The sequence below is a fragment of the Pinus tabuliformis genome, chromosome 3_2, assembly GCF_031772625.1.
Source record: "Pinus tabuliformis cultivar Carrire ecotype Pingquan chromosome 3_2, CPIR1, whole genome shotgun sequence".
Taxonomy (NCBI): domain Eukaryota; kingdom Viridiplantae; phylum Streptophyta; class Pinopsida; order Pinales; family Pinaceae; genus Pinus; species Pinus tabuliformis.
In genome coordinates, this window is record NC_142302.1 from 1277037725 (window position 1) to 1277056190 (window position 18466).

The 18466-nt window shown below is 38.1% G+C and overlaps 1 protein-coding gene across 1 annotated transcript in view; it reads left to right on the forward strand.

Annotated features, from left to right (window-relative positions):
- Positions 1–18466, forward strand: part of LOC149185400 (proteasome subunit beta type-6-like) — a 129933-nt gene that overhangs the window by 12299 nt on the left and 99168 nt on the right. Inside the window, exon 3 of the mRNA XM_089417923.1 lies at positions 10649–10725. Within this exon, the coding sequence (XP_089274049.1) occupies positions 10649–10725 (77 nt within the window). The remainder of the gene's footprint in view (positions 1–10648; positions 10726–18466) is intronic.

The following is an 18466-nucleotide window of genomic DNA, read 5'->3' on the forward strand; positions in this document are numbered from 1 at the left end:
CATAGATTCTCCAAGTGTGTGTGATTTGCTGCACATCCAGTGCTTTTAAGTTGTCTTGTTGCCATGAACAAGCTCACTTGCAATGATCTACTCTTGTTTTATGCAAGGCTTATACAATGATACCACTTGTAATGTACTTGAACCATTTAGATGATTGAGACATTAGTGTGATACTAGTCAAAGAGTTTTCAAATTTCAAGCCATCGAGATGATCAAGATATATTTTCTGGTAACAATATGATTAAGGATAGAGAAAATTCTTGTGAATTTGATAGCTACAATCTAGGTCAATACAAGCAAAGATGAATAAAACTATACTATGAACAATTGTCCAAAAATAAACTTCCTAAGAGCTAGCTTTAGAAGTATATTGAGTGATTATGATGGTATGAGGTAAAATATTTTTTTAGGGGCACTGATTTCAGTGATCCCCAAGATATATTGTGAAATCGACAAAAGCCCAAAACAAGTTTTGTTGCAAGTACAGCGAAAAAGAAGCTACTCAAAGTGGTTAAAATACAAAGGTGGCTCTGGAATGGAACATGGACAAGTTGGCCTATAAGTTGTCAAATTAAATAATTTAGTTGGGAAAATGGTGAACCTTAATTTTTGTTAGTAGGTAGCATGTCTCCCTCATTTCTAAATTTTGCCTTTCATTTTCTATTGAAGTATGCATTGTTGTGTTAGTTTTTGGATGGAGTTTTGGGTAACATCAGACAGGTGTTCTAGTCTCTAATGAGGCTAAGAGGCTAAGGAACACAAGATCTCTAATACCCAAAAAAGGATGCGTAAGATAAGCTTACGAAACACCTTAATTAAATTAATTAATCATATAATTAAAGTTTTCTAAGTCTAGCTTAGGAAAATTGGTTAATTAAAGGTTATTAATTAACGAAATCAACTTTTGCTCTAGAGACTTCTCTAAAGTGATTTGACTGAGTCTAATATGATTTGAGCCATCGATAACGATTGGAGCTTGGCCGTTGGTCCTCCAACGAGAGAATTATAAGAGCAAGTTGATGGGGCTTGGAGAAGTTGCATTAAGTGAGAGCGAGCATCAAGGGATCAAGGCAGTGCGAATTTCTCAGTGCGCAGTGTTCAACGAGGGAAGAGTTCAAGTAAGTAGAGCATTAGTGAAAGGGTTTCAATAGAAATTGGAGAGAGATTTCGAGGAGAAATTTCCACATATTTTTCAGAGACAGAGGGAGGGCTGATTTCTTTTGCAGGAAGGCGATACCAGTGGGTGCAAGTTCTCCATTGCGCAAATTTGAGCAACAGATCGTCTTTCCAGTTGTCGGAAATCAATTATGGAGGGCAAAGTGAGTTGTCTAGTGCGAGTGTAGGATTGTATCAGGAGTGTAGGATCAACGATATCTCAGTTTCCGGCTAGTGTGTATTTCTCGTAGCTGCGTTTTTTGTGCGCATTTGCTAGAGGAGGCTAAGTTTGATTTTGCTAGGGAAACAGAGGGTTTCTGGGTTGATCTACCAGTTGGAGTGGTAGAGAAAATTTTCCGGAGCTTTGCTAGTGTTTGGAAAGCAGTTCAGTGTACTCTCTAATTTGCTGAAGATAATAAAACATAAACCCTCATCTGCTGCACAAGTTTTCCCTTTGGGGTTTTTCCGGGGACTTTTTTAGTCCAAAACATTGGTGTCATTGTGTTTGTGTACATATACTCAGTTCTTGATTTATTTCCACAACGTTTATTTAATTGTGAAGATTGTGATAGTGAGATATTTGTTATTTGCCGTTAATTAAATAATATAATACAAATAAATTGTATAAGTTAGAAGAATAGTTCCCAATTTATTGCAATTGTAGTTTTTTCACATGGTATCAGAGTGAGTCGATAAGATTTGAGGCTCAAAGGTGAAAGGAAGCAGATCATGCAATTTTAGAGGGAGATTTGAAGCACCGACTTCTACATCTGTGCAGGCTAGCCTAGGGTGTGAATAACAGAGCAAAAGAAAATCGATTTCCAAATTCGGGAGAAGGAAAAGTTTGATTTTGCTTCAAATCTGTTGCAGTAGGTAGTGGTATTGTCGACAAGTAATTCCGGTGAGCAGATTAGTTAGTTTGCAGAGTAGATTTGGGCGTAGAGATTTGCAGCAAGGGTTTGCAGTTGCAAATCTGCGCAGGGAAGGAAGAGGAAAGCACATAGAGGGAACTTCCAATAAATTTGTCAGAGGGTTTGTAGTTTTTCCGGTTACAGGAAAGGAGGCCGTGATTTCTAGCAACAAAAGGCCATAACATACTTGTTAGTCCCTAACCAATATGAGTTTCAAGGTTAGCAGTCTATGTGCCAGATCCAGAGGAGGACTTTCGGGAGGTAGAGCAAGCTACCTAGTAGAAGAAATAGGTAGTGCCAGCTCTAGGAAGGTCACCGAAGGCAAGTGCAAGAGCAAATGTCCGCATTTACAACAGGGAGTGCGAGTGCAGCAGGAAAGCCAAGGTAGGCTGCCGGAAGGAGAAGGAGATTTCTAGCATATAGTTCTCTAATTTTATCTGAGTATTGCAGATTTTTGCAGCATTTAGGAGATGGCTATACGAGATTGCCAGAAGAGGTTGTGCGAGTTAGCCAGAATGCAAATCTGGGCAATAGATCAACTTCTAGTTGCTAGAGACAGGTGCTGGAGGAAGTGTGATTTGCAAAGCGAAGAAGGGTCCCAATCGGGGACAGGACTCGAAAGGAGATACAGCGACACTAGATCTAGGAGGAGTATGAGACTCTAGTGTACCAGGACCAATAGGATCTGTGGGAAGAGCAACAAGAGGTTTATATCTAGCCAAGGAGGCTTGATCAGTTAGATCAGATCCAATTGCAGTATATTCTTCACATGGATCAATACCTATGCTATATGGGAGCCCATAATAGTAAAGTAGCAGGAGGAACAATCATGGCACAACAGGTACACGAGTTCAGTGTCAGCGAGTCGCAATCAAATCTTGGGGGACAGGGCAGAGTTAGTTTCAGTCATATTTTTGAGAGGCAGTTGTAGAGCTAGTTGGGCACAGTTAGGTGCTCAATAGATAGTGCAGAGCTAGTGCAGTCAGAGACTCAAGGGACAGTTGCAGCGACACAGTGGATCAGAAAACGTGTGAAACTTAGAGGGAGTCTAACTTTAGAGGGAGTAGCCCTATGGAAGTTAGACCTTCTGAATATGAGGAGAGATCGAGTTTCCAGTTGCAGTTGCAAGAAATTTGTGTGATTGGTGGTAGTGCGAATTGGCCAATTGCAGGTAGCAAGCACAATTCCAGCGAGAGAGAAACTCCGTGATAGAGTTTCTAGCCAGGGGTGGCAGTGCGAATTAGCCAGTTGTAGAGTGCAGATGCAATTCCAACCAGAGAGAGACTCCATGAGAGGTTTTCCAACCTAAGAGAGATTTCCCTGTTCTTATTTAGAGCGAGATCGCGATTAGTACACATTGTGGAAATGATAGCAACAACGTAGTAGTGCAGAGGCAACAACGCAGAGGCATCAATAGTGTGAGATTAGAGTTGTGTAGCGATAGCATAGGTTGATTCAACTACATGGACAACAAATGAATCACAGTATGCAAAGTAGCATGGTGGACAATGTTTTCCAGAGTGACTTCTTTAGAACGATTTCCAGTGACAAGGAGTCAGATTAGTTGAGATGTGAAGAAAGGAGGCGAAACAGATGTCAAACATCAGCAGCGTGGTCAGTCTAAGTACAAGATGTAGAGGAGTGTTAGTTTTTGGATGGAGTTTTGGTAGGTGTTCTAATCTCTAATGATGCCAAGAGGCTAAGGAACACAAGACCTCTAATAGCCAGAAAATGATTCACAAGATAAGCTTGTGAAACACCTTAATTAAATTAATTAATCAGATAATTAAAATTTCTTAAGTTAAACTTAATAAAATTGGTTAAGGGTGTTAATTGAGGAAATCAACTTTTGCTCTAGAGACTTCTCGAAAGTGATTTGACGGAGTCTAAGATGATTTGAGCCATTGATCACGATTAGATCTTGGCCGTTGGTCCTCCAGCGAGAGAATTATAAGAGCAAGTCAATGGGGCTTGGAGAAGATACATCAAATGAGAGCGAGCATCAAGGGATCAAGGCAGTGCAAATTTCCCAATGTGCAGTGTTCAACGAGGGAGGAGTTTGAGCCAGTAGAGCAATCATAGAAGGGGTTTCAACAGAAATTGGAGAGAGATTTCTAGGGGAGAATTTCCACAGATTTCTAGAGACAGAGGGAAGGCCTTTTTCTTCTGCAGGAAGGCTGTGCAAGTGGGTGCGAGTTCTCTAGTGTGCAGATTTGGGTAGTAGATCGTCTTTCCAGTTGCCAAGAATCAATTCCGGAGGGTAAAACGAGTTGTCTAGTGCGAGTGCAGGATCGCCAAAGGAGTGCAGGATTAGTAGAATCCTAGTTTCCAGCTAGTGTGTATTTATCGCAACAACATTTTTGTGCGCATTTACTGGAGGAGGCCAAGTTTGATTTTGCAAGGGAAACAAAGGGTTTCTAGGTCAATCTGCTAGTTGGAGTGGTGGAGAAAATTTTTCGGAGCTTTGCTAGTGTTTGGCAAGTGGTTCATTATACTCTCTAATTTGCTGAAGATAATAAAATATAAACCCTCAATTGTTGCACTGGTTTTCCCTTCAGTTTTTTGTTTTTGTTTTTTCGAGTACTTTTTAGTCCAAAACATCGGTGTCGTTTTTCTGTGTGGGCATCTATTTCTCAGTTCTTGATTTATTTCCGCAATCTTTATTTAATTGTGGAGATTGTAGTAGTGAGCTATTTGTTATTTGTCGTTAATTAAATTATCGAAGACAAATAAACTGTATCAATTAGAAGAATAGTTTTGAGTTTATTGCAATCGTGGATTTTTCACATGTTGTAGAACCAATTCCTTTATTTTCATGACCAAGAAAGGGAAATTTTGAAGTTTAGAGTTCATCACATGGAATTTGTTTTGATTGGATTGGATTTGTTGTGTTATAGACCACTCGCCATCTAGTTTATCTATATTTGTTGGTTTATCATTATTGGTATTGTATTTTGTAACACCATTACTTGTGTTTTCTTGTAGCAAGAAAAATAAGAGGGAAAAGGGGAAAAGAGTAGTAGGATAGATTGGGCTTATTTGAAGGCAGATCAATGGGGGTTTGGGACACTCCAAAATCAATGGGTCCACTATGCATGATTTTTCACTCCTTTCTACTACACTATAAGAAGATAATGCTTATTAAGGAAGTTTAGTCACTAGACAAATATAAATACACCTTTTTGCAAGGTTTAGGGGTGGACATGTATCTGTCATCTAGTTTTTTGTTGGAGTGGACTTGTACCTTGCAAGGGTTGATGTGCCTTCTCACCTCTAGGTTGATTGCAAATTTTAGGTTGGCTCCAAACTTACCTCTAGGTTGGTTAGATTTGAATGCCATTTGTTTTTGATGCGATCTCCCTACCTCAATCATCAACCTCCACAGCCCCTTGTTCATACCCATTTATATCATCCTCTTGTGGGGTATCCCTCCCCTTCCTTACTACTTGTGGGCCTTAGTACCCTGTTTGCACCCCTTACTCCCTTTCCATCTCCAAAAAATGTTGTGGAACCACTACAACTCATGGATGACCTTGAAGCACATTCTAGTGGCAATAATGGGGGAAAATAGGATGTCTAGCAAATGCAACAAATAGGAACATTTATTGGAGATGTGGGAAATGGTAATTGAGCGATGTTACAAATTATTGGCAACCCTCCAACAAAATTGGATTCTAGACTGTACGGATTAGTGAAGAGAATGGGGCAGTTGGAATTGATGAACTATAAATTGCAAGCAAAATTTCATGCCCTTTTCAACAGGGTTTCAAAGCTAGAGTCACAAAAATTTGTCCTCAAACAATTGGTAAATGGCACCAAAATGTAGGAAAAATTTCAACACCCAAGAGGCTCACTTCATGTGGAAAATTTGGACCTAAAAAACAAACAAAAGGAAATAAGATCCTAGTAGGTACGATTCAAACATGAAACTAAAACTTTCTTAACATCTGGTTACAAGTAATTTGTGCGAGAGACAAGGCCTCGCCTCAGGTTGCACAAGCTAAGATAAAGTGCTCTAGGGGGGGTTAATAACTTACTTCAAAGGTTCAGGACAACCCCTTCGTCTTCAACATCCATAGACCTTATGCAGGAAGGAGCCTTTTCTCTATAGGACATGCTTGAGCCTCCTTGATTGTTGCCTCAAGAGTCGGATTCCACTACTCTCATCTATAGATTCTAGACTTTGGGTGTCAGATTGTGAACTCTTCAAGCCAAGTGGAGACTCTTCTTGCTTCCCCACAGGATATACCTAGATGTAGAGCTTACATGCTCTTAGGTTACCCCATCCTAGAAATGTCATTGTGGTCTGTTACTTCCCTCCCACTTCATCATATTATGCCCTACATATGAACTTTGATGGAGACTCCTACTTAAGACTTATGTGTTGATTACCTAGTACCTAACACAGCGAGAGGTCATCGTTTAGGGATACTTCAATTCTTCTATCAAAGACCAACAAATTAGGCTCCACAATGGATTAGAGGATGCTTTTTGTCTTCATGAGATAGACTTAGTTTTAGTGGACCTTCGTAGGATATTAGATGATGGATTGGGACCTCTTTCAACTCATGGTAGGCACATTTTACATTTGGGTGAGTCTCATGAGCTGCTGATCCTTAATGGCCTACCCCGTTTCCTAGAGTCCAACCAATTTACATGTTTCCTTGACAGTAGGGGGTGGGGGGATCATGTCCTGGCCAACTAGGACTTGCTTCCATGTATTTGTTAGCTCCCAGCTTGTTGGCTTCCCTTAGTAGACCACACACTTCTTTCCTTTTCACTTTGGGTTGACCCCCCACTCATCCTACCCTTGTGAACCCCACTTAGATCACCATTTTGTTTGATGATGGGGAAGCCAACAACTCTTCTACCCATTTCCACTAGATACTCCCCACACTCGCCCATTTCTCATCACTTGAGTTGGCTTATTTTAAATACGACTTACTCTCGTTGTCTGTTTGTGAGGTAGATCCTAATCACCATCCCCACATTATTGTATCTCCTCTACCTTGTTTCCTAAAATTTGGATCCAACCCAATGAACTGTGGATATGATGAAGAATGCAAATCATAACATAAACAACTTTACCATGCCATCTTACATGCCCTTGTCATCTACCTCAAACTCAAAATTCTATTGTTATATCCTTTGGCACAGGAAACATCCGTCTCTCTTTTGGAGGAGATGGAAATTTCATACAATGCTTTGCCATTCTCCCAAAACTGTTCAGTGCATCTTCTTCCCCTCACTTCAATTTACCTCATAACCTTGATCCTCAATCCATGTTTGCCCATATGACCACCCTAATTGACATTCACAAGGAGTCCCTCGTCCTTGTCACCTCCCTTCCATCTTGTTGTTATATGTTTTGGCACTAATATATTCGACAAACGATATGGGACATGAACAATAACATAGTAGCATATGAGGAGGGTTTTTAGGTAGAATTACTCAAATATGGCATTCATCCACTGGTTAAACATGTTACTAATCTTTTTAACCATGTGGTTTGTGTAAAGTTATTGGTACCAACCACATTCCACCATACTATCCAATCGATCCACAATTTGAGGTACAATGTTAATTAGAATGACTATTGGATGGTCACTGACAACATAACACCCTTGTTCCCTCACATCTAGGTCTCAATAGAGAGTGGCCTATTCGAAGTAGTAGGTTGCATCTAGATTTTATAGTACTTGAAGATCTTCCAATTCTTCTAGTTCATTTAGATAGCCCTCCATTTAGAGTTTCTTTGTTTTGGCCTTATAGGTTGCGAAAGGTTCGCATATTGCAAGTATAGACTCAGAGGTTGGCAATATCTCCTTCTCATCAGTAGGTGATGGCACCTCAAGACCTTGAGAACATTCTCTAGATACCCTCAATGGAGACTTTTCTATAGGCTATTGAGTGTTTGGCTGGCACCCTTTCTTCTCTGTGATTGACAACTTTGTTTCTATTTATTTTCTAGAATATAGACCTTATATTCTAGGTTCTTAATGTCATAGGCTAGATATGCTTTTATAGAAGATGCAATCACACTTCCCTTACATTTTGATTTTGATGTACCTAGTAGTGCCTTTGACAAATTTATAGTCATTCATTAGACATTAATAAAATTATCTTATCTATTCTTGGCTTTTGCCAGTGTAAAATTACTTTTCTCTCCAAGAAGTGGGCATGCTACTTGGGCTTTAGCAATGCATTGACCAATGCCTTCACCACTTACTACAGGTTAAAATAAACTAAATTTAGTGATGTTGATTTAAAAATTGACCTAGTTCAAGTCTACTCTACCATCTAACTCAACACTATCATTATGTGTGACTCTAATGTATTAAATGTAGAAATGTCTAGAATTTCTCATTCTCCCCCAAAATGGAAACGTTGGGGGGAACATCATATATATATATATATATAACCCATGATCTTGCAAGAAAAAAAGAATGATACACATAACTGACATTTTACAAGGAATACCATGGCTATATTAATTCCCGTATATGATTGCATGATGCAAATTCAAAATTAGCCTTTACAGATGAGGCTATACATCCAAGATTCCAAAATCAGTGTTTATACACGAGGCTTTACATTCAAAATCAGCCTTTATATGTGGCTGTATGTGCTGAAATTAAAATAAAACATTTTCTAAAGACATGCAATTATATATAATAATAATTCTCATCCTCGTTAACAAAAATAGAACAATGTGCTTATTTAGCAAAACTAGAGTGTGGATTGATTAGAGATAAATTTTAGTGGTAGATTGAATCTTTTTTGACCATAGAAGGGCCACATATCCTTTTGGGTGCTAAAGTGAGTTTGCACAAGAAAAACACTGCAGAAACGGGCTGTATTTGGGTCAAAACACCATGGGCCATATTGTATGTCATTTCCAAATCAGGAAATGCCATACAGTTGTTTCAGCATTTACAGGTGTTTCTGGTATGGGTATGCCAGGTTGGAGGGCATTTCCTGCATCATAGGTGTGACTTTATTCCAACCGACTATATCCAACACATAAGAAACAGGAAAATGAAAGAGAGTGAAATATGTCATGAACTTTGACATGCATTTAATTAGAAAGAATCTATATACAACTTAGGTATCTGCTTTTATCTTAGTCAAACTGAAGTTCACCATATATTTGGTTCTACCATTTTCTGTTTTTTTCCAGGACATGTCTACTTTTGTTTAGCCATTGATAACCCTTTAGGCTTTTTAGTTAGTATACCTTAAGAAAATATATGCTATAAAATTGTCAAAAGACTGTTGATTGTAAAAAATGCTTCTCATGAAGCTTCCTTTTGCTCTAATTAAGTGGCAAATATTCAACACCTATCAAGAGGTGGGGGACACTTTTTACATGTTTTTTGCATGCAACCTCCTGATCCTACTTAACAACCATGCTGGCTCGTTCGCTTATGAACAGCTCCCTTGAGGGAGTGTGCCAACCACTTTTTTGAGTAATTGAACCCTGGTGGGATGATAATACACTACTTGCTTTTGGTAAGTAAATAGAAACTTCTGTGTAATTAAATAATTCAGAACATATTAGATGCACTACAATGTCCATAGCTCAAATTTGTATGTTAGACTGCAACTTCAATATCATCACTATTATCCTATCTTTTCCATGTAAAATTGAGAATTAGTTGCATGCACTTTCTTAGAATTGCCTGTAAATGAATCAAAGGTTACTAGTAAGCCAAGTTATTCATGGCTTACAGAAATCAGGACAACATAAACTATAAATATTAAAGTAACAATGCCTGTGTATCTCGTCATCTAAATGATATGATGTTGACATATTGCTTAAATCCAGCAATTAGGATTCTTTCAGAAGTTTTGTGTTTCTAACCATTTTATACATCTTAAAAGAGAGTCAGCTGAAGCTTTTGTGTTTTCTAAAGACAATAAAAGTAATGAGGGATGTTGATGTTTACAAGTTTAGCTTAGTACCCAGTAGTTGCATTTTCTGAGACCCCAGTTTTTCTTTCAATAAGTCTTATGAGTCCATTTCTCGTCCATATTTCTTTCTGGTTAACTAATATACAGAAAGAAATATAAAACAATCTGAAGCAGTCATCAAACTAGCCCTTTATTTGAGAAACAAAGGTTCCATTGATAGTATTACCCAGTAGTTGCATTTTCTGAGACCCCAGTTTTTCTTTCAATAAGTCTTATGAGTCCATTTCTTGTCCATATTTCTTTCTGGTTAACTAATATACAGAAAGAAATATAAAACAATCTGAAGCAATCATCAAACTAGCCCTTTATTTGAGAAACAAAGGTTCCATTGATAGGGTATCTTGAGCCTGCTTGTGGTTTTGATTCCTTTTGGTTTGGCTACCTTTAATGGCATTTAAAGGAATCTGAATGGACCAAGTTCACATGGTTCTGAACTCCTTTTCAGCTAAAGCTTTTAATTGCAATGGTGCCTTCTTGAATCATCTAATTTTCTGGTTCAGTTGTCGGTATTGTGGATATTTTAATTGTCTTTGCATCTATCTGATTCTACTTTTGCACTGTAATTTTTATAATATCCAAAATTTCAAATCTTTCACAATGTCTTGCAGGAATGTATGTGGCAAATCGAGCTTCAGATAAGATTACTCAACTCACAGATAATGTTTATCTCTGCCGCTCAGGCTCAGTAAGTTCCTTACTTTGTATTCTAATTAAGATCTCTAGGATGACCTAATGTTTTTGTGTAGTTGCTAATTATTTAGATTTAAAGGGGCTTATGTCTGATACTCATGAAACATCATTGAAATTTCTCGTTGCAGTATAGATGTTGGTCATAGAAATATTTCTAACCATTATGCAATGTCACAGCGCTTGGTGAACTTGAACCTTGAGGTTTGAAGTTTGCCAGGCCTCAAAAGAAACTTCAGGTTTGGCTCAGGTTCACTTTTCTCCGTTTGGCTCGGGAAGGGTTGTCAATGTCATTACATTCTGTATGCTGAGAAGGCAGGTAGAGGCATCGGGGCCAAGACTGCCATAACAATCTATGCCTTCTCCCAGATAGATCAGTACAACCATTGGGCAATTCAATTGATTCTTTTACATTGGGTGTGTGTGTGTATTACAGTATACCTGCCAGTGTGTGTATGTATATATATATATATATATATATATATATATATATATAGGCATGCATGCATGTATGTACACTTCAAGAATTTTCTTGGGCACTAGCTCACCTTGTATCACTACAGCTATGATACTATTATACTTTTTGGGTTTGGTTTTAGTTAGACATGGCACTTTTTTTTCACTTTCTTTGTCTTACTTTCCGCATTACCTAGGAGCTGCTTTTGCACTCCCATGTTGTATTTACACTGGATGTATTGTTTAATCCCATAACCTACTTCTGTGGCCATTTGTTGGACTTTAAATGAAATTATCTTATCTTACTGTTGTAGGCTTACATTTCCATGATAGTCATCTTTCCTATAATCAAGCCTTTGTTCATTTTGGGCGAGAGAAATCTATATAGAAATGATTTCATTCATATCCCCTTTTTTAACAATAGATTATCATCAATAAGTTATGGCAATTCAGGCGTTTAAGCTTCCAAATACTGATTGGCAATAAAAAAAGTGCCAGGCCAGGGTTTCTCTACTTGTGTGAATCTGTATAAAATTTATTATATACTAGATCAATGAGACCTTTATAGCTTTATAGATCGGTGAGGCTGGGGTATTTTTATAACTTTTTGGTAGATTTTTAGAAATAGATTTTTGGGTTTTTTTCTTTAATTAAATTAAAAAATTATATTTTCCATGTTGAGTTTGTCACGTGGGTTCCAGTACCTACTAAGTCAAGGATGCCAGTTCAGTACCAAATTGGTCCTTTGAATCAGGCAACAGGCTAAGTTGGTACAATCACTGGTCAAGTTTCAACTAGGTTGAACAATATTGGTAAATGGATTTGATTTTGAGTAGGATGATATATGCATCTAAATGTTAACCCATGGATGAGAAATTACTTCACAGAGTACATTGTTGGTGTAAGTTATAACACATGATTTTTATAGTACTTATGCAACAATCCATAATGGGGAGTGGATCAAGCAAAAATGCCATTTTGAAGTTAAAAGTGATTCCCATAGGCTTCAAATGTAGTTGGGGATTGTCAAAAAGCCAAAGGTTGTTAACTCTGTAGAAGTTGAGAGGGTTGGCCATAAAAGAGTAAGTCTCGGGAGAAGAACTGTTCAACAAGTTAGTGGATCCTTCCAACTCTACTGAATTCACCATTGCTTGGGGATATGACAAACCACATTGGAAGAAAATGCTATTAAACTTATTGCTAAAATCTATCTATTACAAATTTTTCTCCATCAGAGAGGAAGCCTATTTTTTTCAGATAAAAAATCATATTTTTTATTCGAGTTGAACCAAAAATACATTTGGCATGTGCTGACAGTGCTACAAATAAAAGAGAGTCTGGTGGACCATTACTGCCTCCTTATAATACATAACACGATTTCTGAGGACTTCAGCCCCTTTATAAAAACCAACTAAACATCCATATTTCTACCTGTCGTAGAATTAGAAAAAGTTTGAAACTTCACAAGTCTTCTAAGAATTCAACCCTTTTGTTCTGCATAATTCCGTGTTATATTCCTCTAAAATATACGATTTTTCATCTCGAGTTAGACCTCTTTTGAATAGCCCATTTGTTTTAGAGTTCTGCTCTTTATAAAGTTGTTGGTGTTGAAGTTTGTAGCTCAAGCAGGTACTTTTGCACAGGCCTTGTGTCTAGGTGTGGCACGTGCAGAAGTCACCAACATCGCCTTAGGACACTTTTTCTAGGTTGAACAAGTTGTTGATGTAACTTAGCCTAACTTTAACATAGGAAAAACACATATTAATATGTTGGCTAATTTTAGCCGTTGATCTCAAGCGAGGCGAGATCTAATCTTGGCCCTCAATCTCTTTGAGATTTGGGTTAGGGTTTTGGCTCAATCTGGAGTTATAAAAACAAGCTAAGGTGAGGAGAAGACACACAAACAACAACACAAGGTTGAGAGCGACATCTCAGTGAGTGTTCCCTGGGTCCAAGAGAGTGCAGAAGGGCTGGATATCCAGATCTGCAAGAAAGAGCAGATTTGCAGGATCAAATCTGGCATATTGTAATCTGTAATTTCTCAGTCTGGCCATTATCTAGGATGGGATCCCAACTAAGTTTCGAGTTTTTATTAATGAAGAACTGATTTGTTGGGCAGAAATCTGTTTGTGATTATGTTATTCAAATTGTAATTTGCTTCCGCTGAATATTATGTGTTAGGAACATGGCCATATATTTGTTCAGTAGTTAATTGCTTGGGATCAAACACTGGGTGCTGGGTTTGTGTAAAATGTTTCTGTTGTTGCTGCTTGTAGTGTCCCCTATGGATTAATTGCCCACGGAAGGACGCAATAGCCTATCCAACCCCATAGGCTATAGTATTTGATAAAGGGGGAAACCCAATTATCCAATGTTTTGGGGCAACATTGGGTAAATTTTGGGGTAGCTGGGGCAAAAAGTCCAAATTGGGGGTCGCACTTGCAACCCCTCATAGTTGAGGAGCCCCGCAAGGAAATCTATAATAAAGGAGAATTGGAATCATATTTTCATCATCAATTTGAATTGAATATCTCTGTTTTCTTGAGCTAAGGCTTTGAGGATTTTAAGACTCCTTGATTAGTTTCGGTGGAGGTGATCTCACCCTAGCTAATCCCCTTGTCTACTTTTGGTGGAGCTGATGCCATCCTACCTAGACACCTATTTTTTTTGTTCTGGCACAGCAAATTTACTTTGAAGTAACTCGGATATATCCTGAAAGCAACCCTATGATATTATTTGTCTGGTCAAACAAATTTTTCTTCTTCACTGTTCTGTTACAACACATTTTTGGAGCAAAATTCGGTTCCTGGTTAAGAAGCTTCTCTGGCTGTTTCGTTAGTCAACAAATTTGGTCCATAAACAGCAGAAGCACCTTCCGAGCTCCTCTGAAGTGGACAAGAGTGTCTCTGCAATAGCGGTAACAGTTCAGAAAGAGTGGATTAGGGCACCCACAGATCAAAGCAACATAGTTGGAGATTTCCCTGCGGCAGCATAGGACACGTGGGCATTGTATCAAATTACCCCGTGGTAGCCTGCTAGAGCAACTGTGGATCAAACAAAACCCCCGTGGCAGTAAGGCATCTCCCCGGCAGCCTGAGGTATCCCGTGGAAGGTACCCGTGTTAGAGACAGCGAGTGGAATGTGTACATTCTATCAGTGAGGGTTTGTACGATCCAGTGAAGTTCTGATGGCAGCAGCGGCCTTAGTCCTGATTGTTTGTGTGGCAGCGCTGTAAAGATTCTTGGACCACTGTGGCTGAGTAAACATAGATTCTATGGTACTAAGGTTAGGGTTTCATAGTGGTAAAAACGGAGCCTTTCACACGATGGTCAAACATTTGTAACAGCAAGGCAAACGGGTTATCATAAGTAGAAGCGAGTGGAAGTAGTATAGATAATTCTCCAGTGAGCTGTTAAGTAGTTTAGCAGTACAGAATTAAACAAGAGTGGATACAGTTAGACAGTTGAATATTGACAGCAGAGTTTGGATTATTGGTTCTTTGGGCAGTCAGCCCTAGTTCAATGTGATTTTGTTGAATGGTTACTGGAGATTATATATTCATGCATGCATAGAATAATATATGCTGTCATATGAATGCATACTACTATTCATAATCCTCTCTGATTTATTGAAACCCTTGGCAAATAGAACCCTAAGGGCAGAAAAATTAGTAAATTACCCTAGGACATTACACTACTGTTAGCATTTCCAGTTTCTAGATTTTTCTTTTGAAGGAAAAAACACAAAAAATGTCAGATTACAAATTTTAGAACATAACAGTTGTATCATACCCAGTTTCCTGACCTCATGGAGGAGAATTACCAATGATGGCCAAATTTCTTGGATGCAGACAGTTATGAAAGAGTAGTTTGCGTATTATCCCTCGAATAACATGGGTTATGGGAATCTTATAATGAAGAACCTCCTGAAGACAAGTTTTTAAGAATGTGTTCACTGTTCTGCTTTATGAAGAAGATCAAAGGAGATGGTTCTTGGAACTTGGATCTTTATCAAAAGAGGAATCTACAGGTGATGAGGAATGTGCAGTTCATGTTGAGGACCATAAGAATAAGTCTTAACCTCAGTCCAGACTCCAGATATGGGATACTCCAGAATTTGAGAGGGCTTCATCAGTGTTAGCTTCATTATCAGTTGGTAATGGTGTGCACAGGATGCTACTGAATCATCAAAAGTTATCATACGGCACACTGAAAACGAAGCTTGGGATCATGATCAATCTATTGATCTCTTAGTGGGCTCACATGTTAACCAAAATTTGTTTAAAGGTTCCACAACAACTCTTGTTGCTCAAGAAGCCCATTGTAGACCTTCGGGAAATAGGGGTATCTCAGCCAGCCCATGAAGATGCTCTATTATAAGCATGTCTTTATGGTCAGGTCAAAGCTACTGAATTATAATTTATTAGTCAACTCAAAGATGATCAATTCAATGCTTTCTACACATGAATTGGTGTATGCTGACTACCAAGCTTATAGAGCTGCTTTATCAATTTCAAACAAAAATAGGGAGAGTGTTGATATGCATGGGACAGTCTCCTTGGGAAGCATAGAATTATATGTCCAATATAGGAGGAGATCAGAATCAAACATTAAAATCACAATCAAACATGAAATGTTGAACTAGTGTCTGCAAATTGCAATAAACATGCTAACAAATTATTGGGATTTTATCTATTCAAACGACTTGATTCCTTCCAACAATGAAAATGCTCACCACCAGATGTCAGATAACGATGAGTTATTCATGAAAAAATATCATTATCTATAATGCCACATATTTTTGCATAATTATTGGTTGAATTTTCTAAACCATTTTTTTTATCACAGAAGTGAAGTGGGTTGGTAACTATGTAAGAAGAAAAATTGACTTTTTTGCTAATAAAACTATTGAGTAGCAATTTCTCAAATCAAACCCACTCCTAGAGACGTTGTGAAAGATAGTTCAGATTGATAGCTGAGGTCACTTGGAAAAATTGTGGATGTCTTCCAAGAACTACCTTGTAGACTGCAGCCAGATAGAAGATAGATCTACCAGCTGAAGAGGTGACATGGGAATGACCAAATATCCTACAACACTCCACTACAACTGGTTTGGGGGCGAAGTATTTTAAGGTGAGATGACTGTTACAATACTTATTGAATAATCAATATCAACAAGTTTTATTTGTATGTAAAGACCAAAGTCAGTCATTCAGTCTAATTATCGTAGTCAATGAAAAAGTCAGTCAGGTAGCCTAACTAGGTCAATTAACTTAATTATGTTGGTCAATATGATTAAAGAAAAAAATGGGAGTTAACAAAAAGGCTCAGTCAGTTCGTCAATGAGACTGTTAATTACTTTAATTTTGTCTGTCAGTCTAATTAGCAAAAAAGGTGGGGATTTCTGTTATAAAGATTGTAGCATAAAAACCTATGCTGAAGCACGAAAACACTGATAGCTTGAAGATTTAATTGTTAAAATAGACACATGTATTTAAAATAATAATTTATTATTATATAAAATGTATAAGATGATTTGAATGTACAATGAGGACCCTGCTTTTATACCTCAGCAGGTGACCTTTCGTGAACGAGCATTTCTTTTAGACATGCCTGTTCACTTAATTTAATGACTAATTAACCTAAATAATATTTAATTATTTAATATTAATATTATATTTTATTTATCTAATTGTTATGAATTATATTCATAACATAGCCTCTCCCTTCGGAAGTTTTGTTCTCAAAGCTTTAATACTGGGGTTTTCTTCACTTAGTTGATGTATACAACTTTAGTCATTGATTCGTCAGTACTATTTCCTTTGATTTTTTAATTATTTTTTCTTGAGTCAAATTTTATTTATTGATTTCTTCTTTTTATTATCTACTCTATTATTATTATTTTTTTGTTATTCTTATTAATTTTAATTACAAATTACATTATATATATATATATATTTTATAAATGTCAATTGGCGCGGAAGTTTCTCGAAACGGTGTGGTCATGTCTCTTGGTCACAACTGTTGACCTCACCCAGATTGTGGCGCTTTAACACCATCGATTCTGGCTACGTCACTCAACACCCCGCAGCGTCTTCCACCAGCGGAAACCGACACATATTTCTGGGCCCGATTTTGCTTGCAAACCCCGAGCGCTCCCACCGTGGCCTTCCTTGGTGGCCGATTGCCACGTCGAGCCAGCGACATTGCCGGGCCAAGGACGCCGCTGAGCCAGGAATGCCGCAGAACATAGCTAGGGTTTGACAAAGAATCCCACTATGGTCGCCAGTCTTCTCGGTTAAGCCAAATTTGCGGGCCTTTGAAAGCAGGGTTGAATAAAGTTCAAGACCTAAAAAACGGACGAGAGGCATGGGCATACTGGACCCATTTAGAAGCACACATGTACCTTCAGTCCCATTTATAATCTTGTATAATACTTCATTAATGGAATCAATCGGAATTCCAAAAACGAATTGCGTGTTGTCATTCAAGCCATCACTATTCATCGTCAATTTCCTAGAGAAGCTGCCCCATAATGCCTGAACATTACCATCCTCATCAGCTAGTACACCAGAAAAACCATCACCAAAATCTGAATCCAATTCGATGACCTCCATGTTCATAGCTCTATACCGGGGATAAATAAATGGTTTAATATTCAAGGGGGCCACTGTGTTTTTGACACTGGACTTGTGTGATTGAGCTCGATAACTTTGAGACCACCCAACAAGATATACAACATCACCTTTCTGCAAAGCAGGTTCAGGACAAAGAACAACTGCACTTATAGCTGCAGCCCCCGCTGGACCCAATTTCGCAGGATTATATGCTACTAAGGCATAATTGTGTACAGGGTGCCGAAAAACAACATCTCCAACTATGGCAGTTGTGTTAGCAACAAATGTTAGGGTAACATTTGAGACAGAAACGGGTACTGTATATTTGTCAATGGCAACTATTCCCATTGTTTTAGAATGATAGATAATCACCCCGTTCCAGAAAAACTCTCCCACTATGCATCTTTCAACAGGAGTCTTGGTGTATTTTAAGATCTGATCCATGGATTCTGTTGGCTCTGTAGCTTTAAATCTTTTGACATCATTCTTCAACATTGCATTTGCATGATTGAAAGTGTTGGGCCTTCCTGAATCTCTATCTCTACTCGCTTGAAAAGAACATTCTTCAACATCTAATGTTGCCCTGTTTTCTTTGCAATCATAATTCCTTCTCTGCTTTCTATCTTTTTTCTTCAAACTTCCTTTGAGATTGTGCATTAGTTTGCAT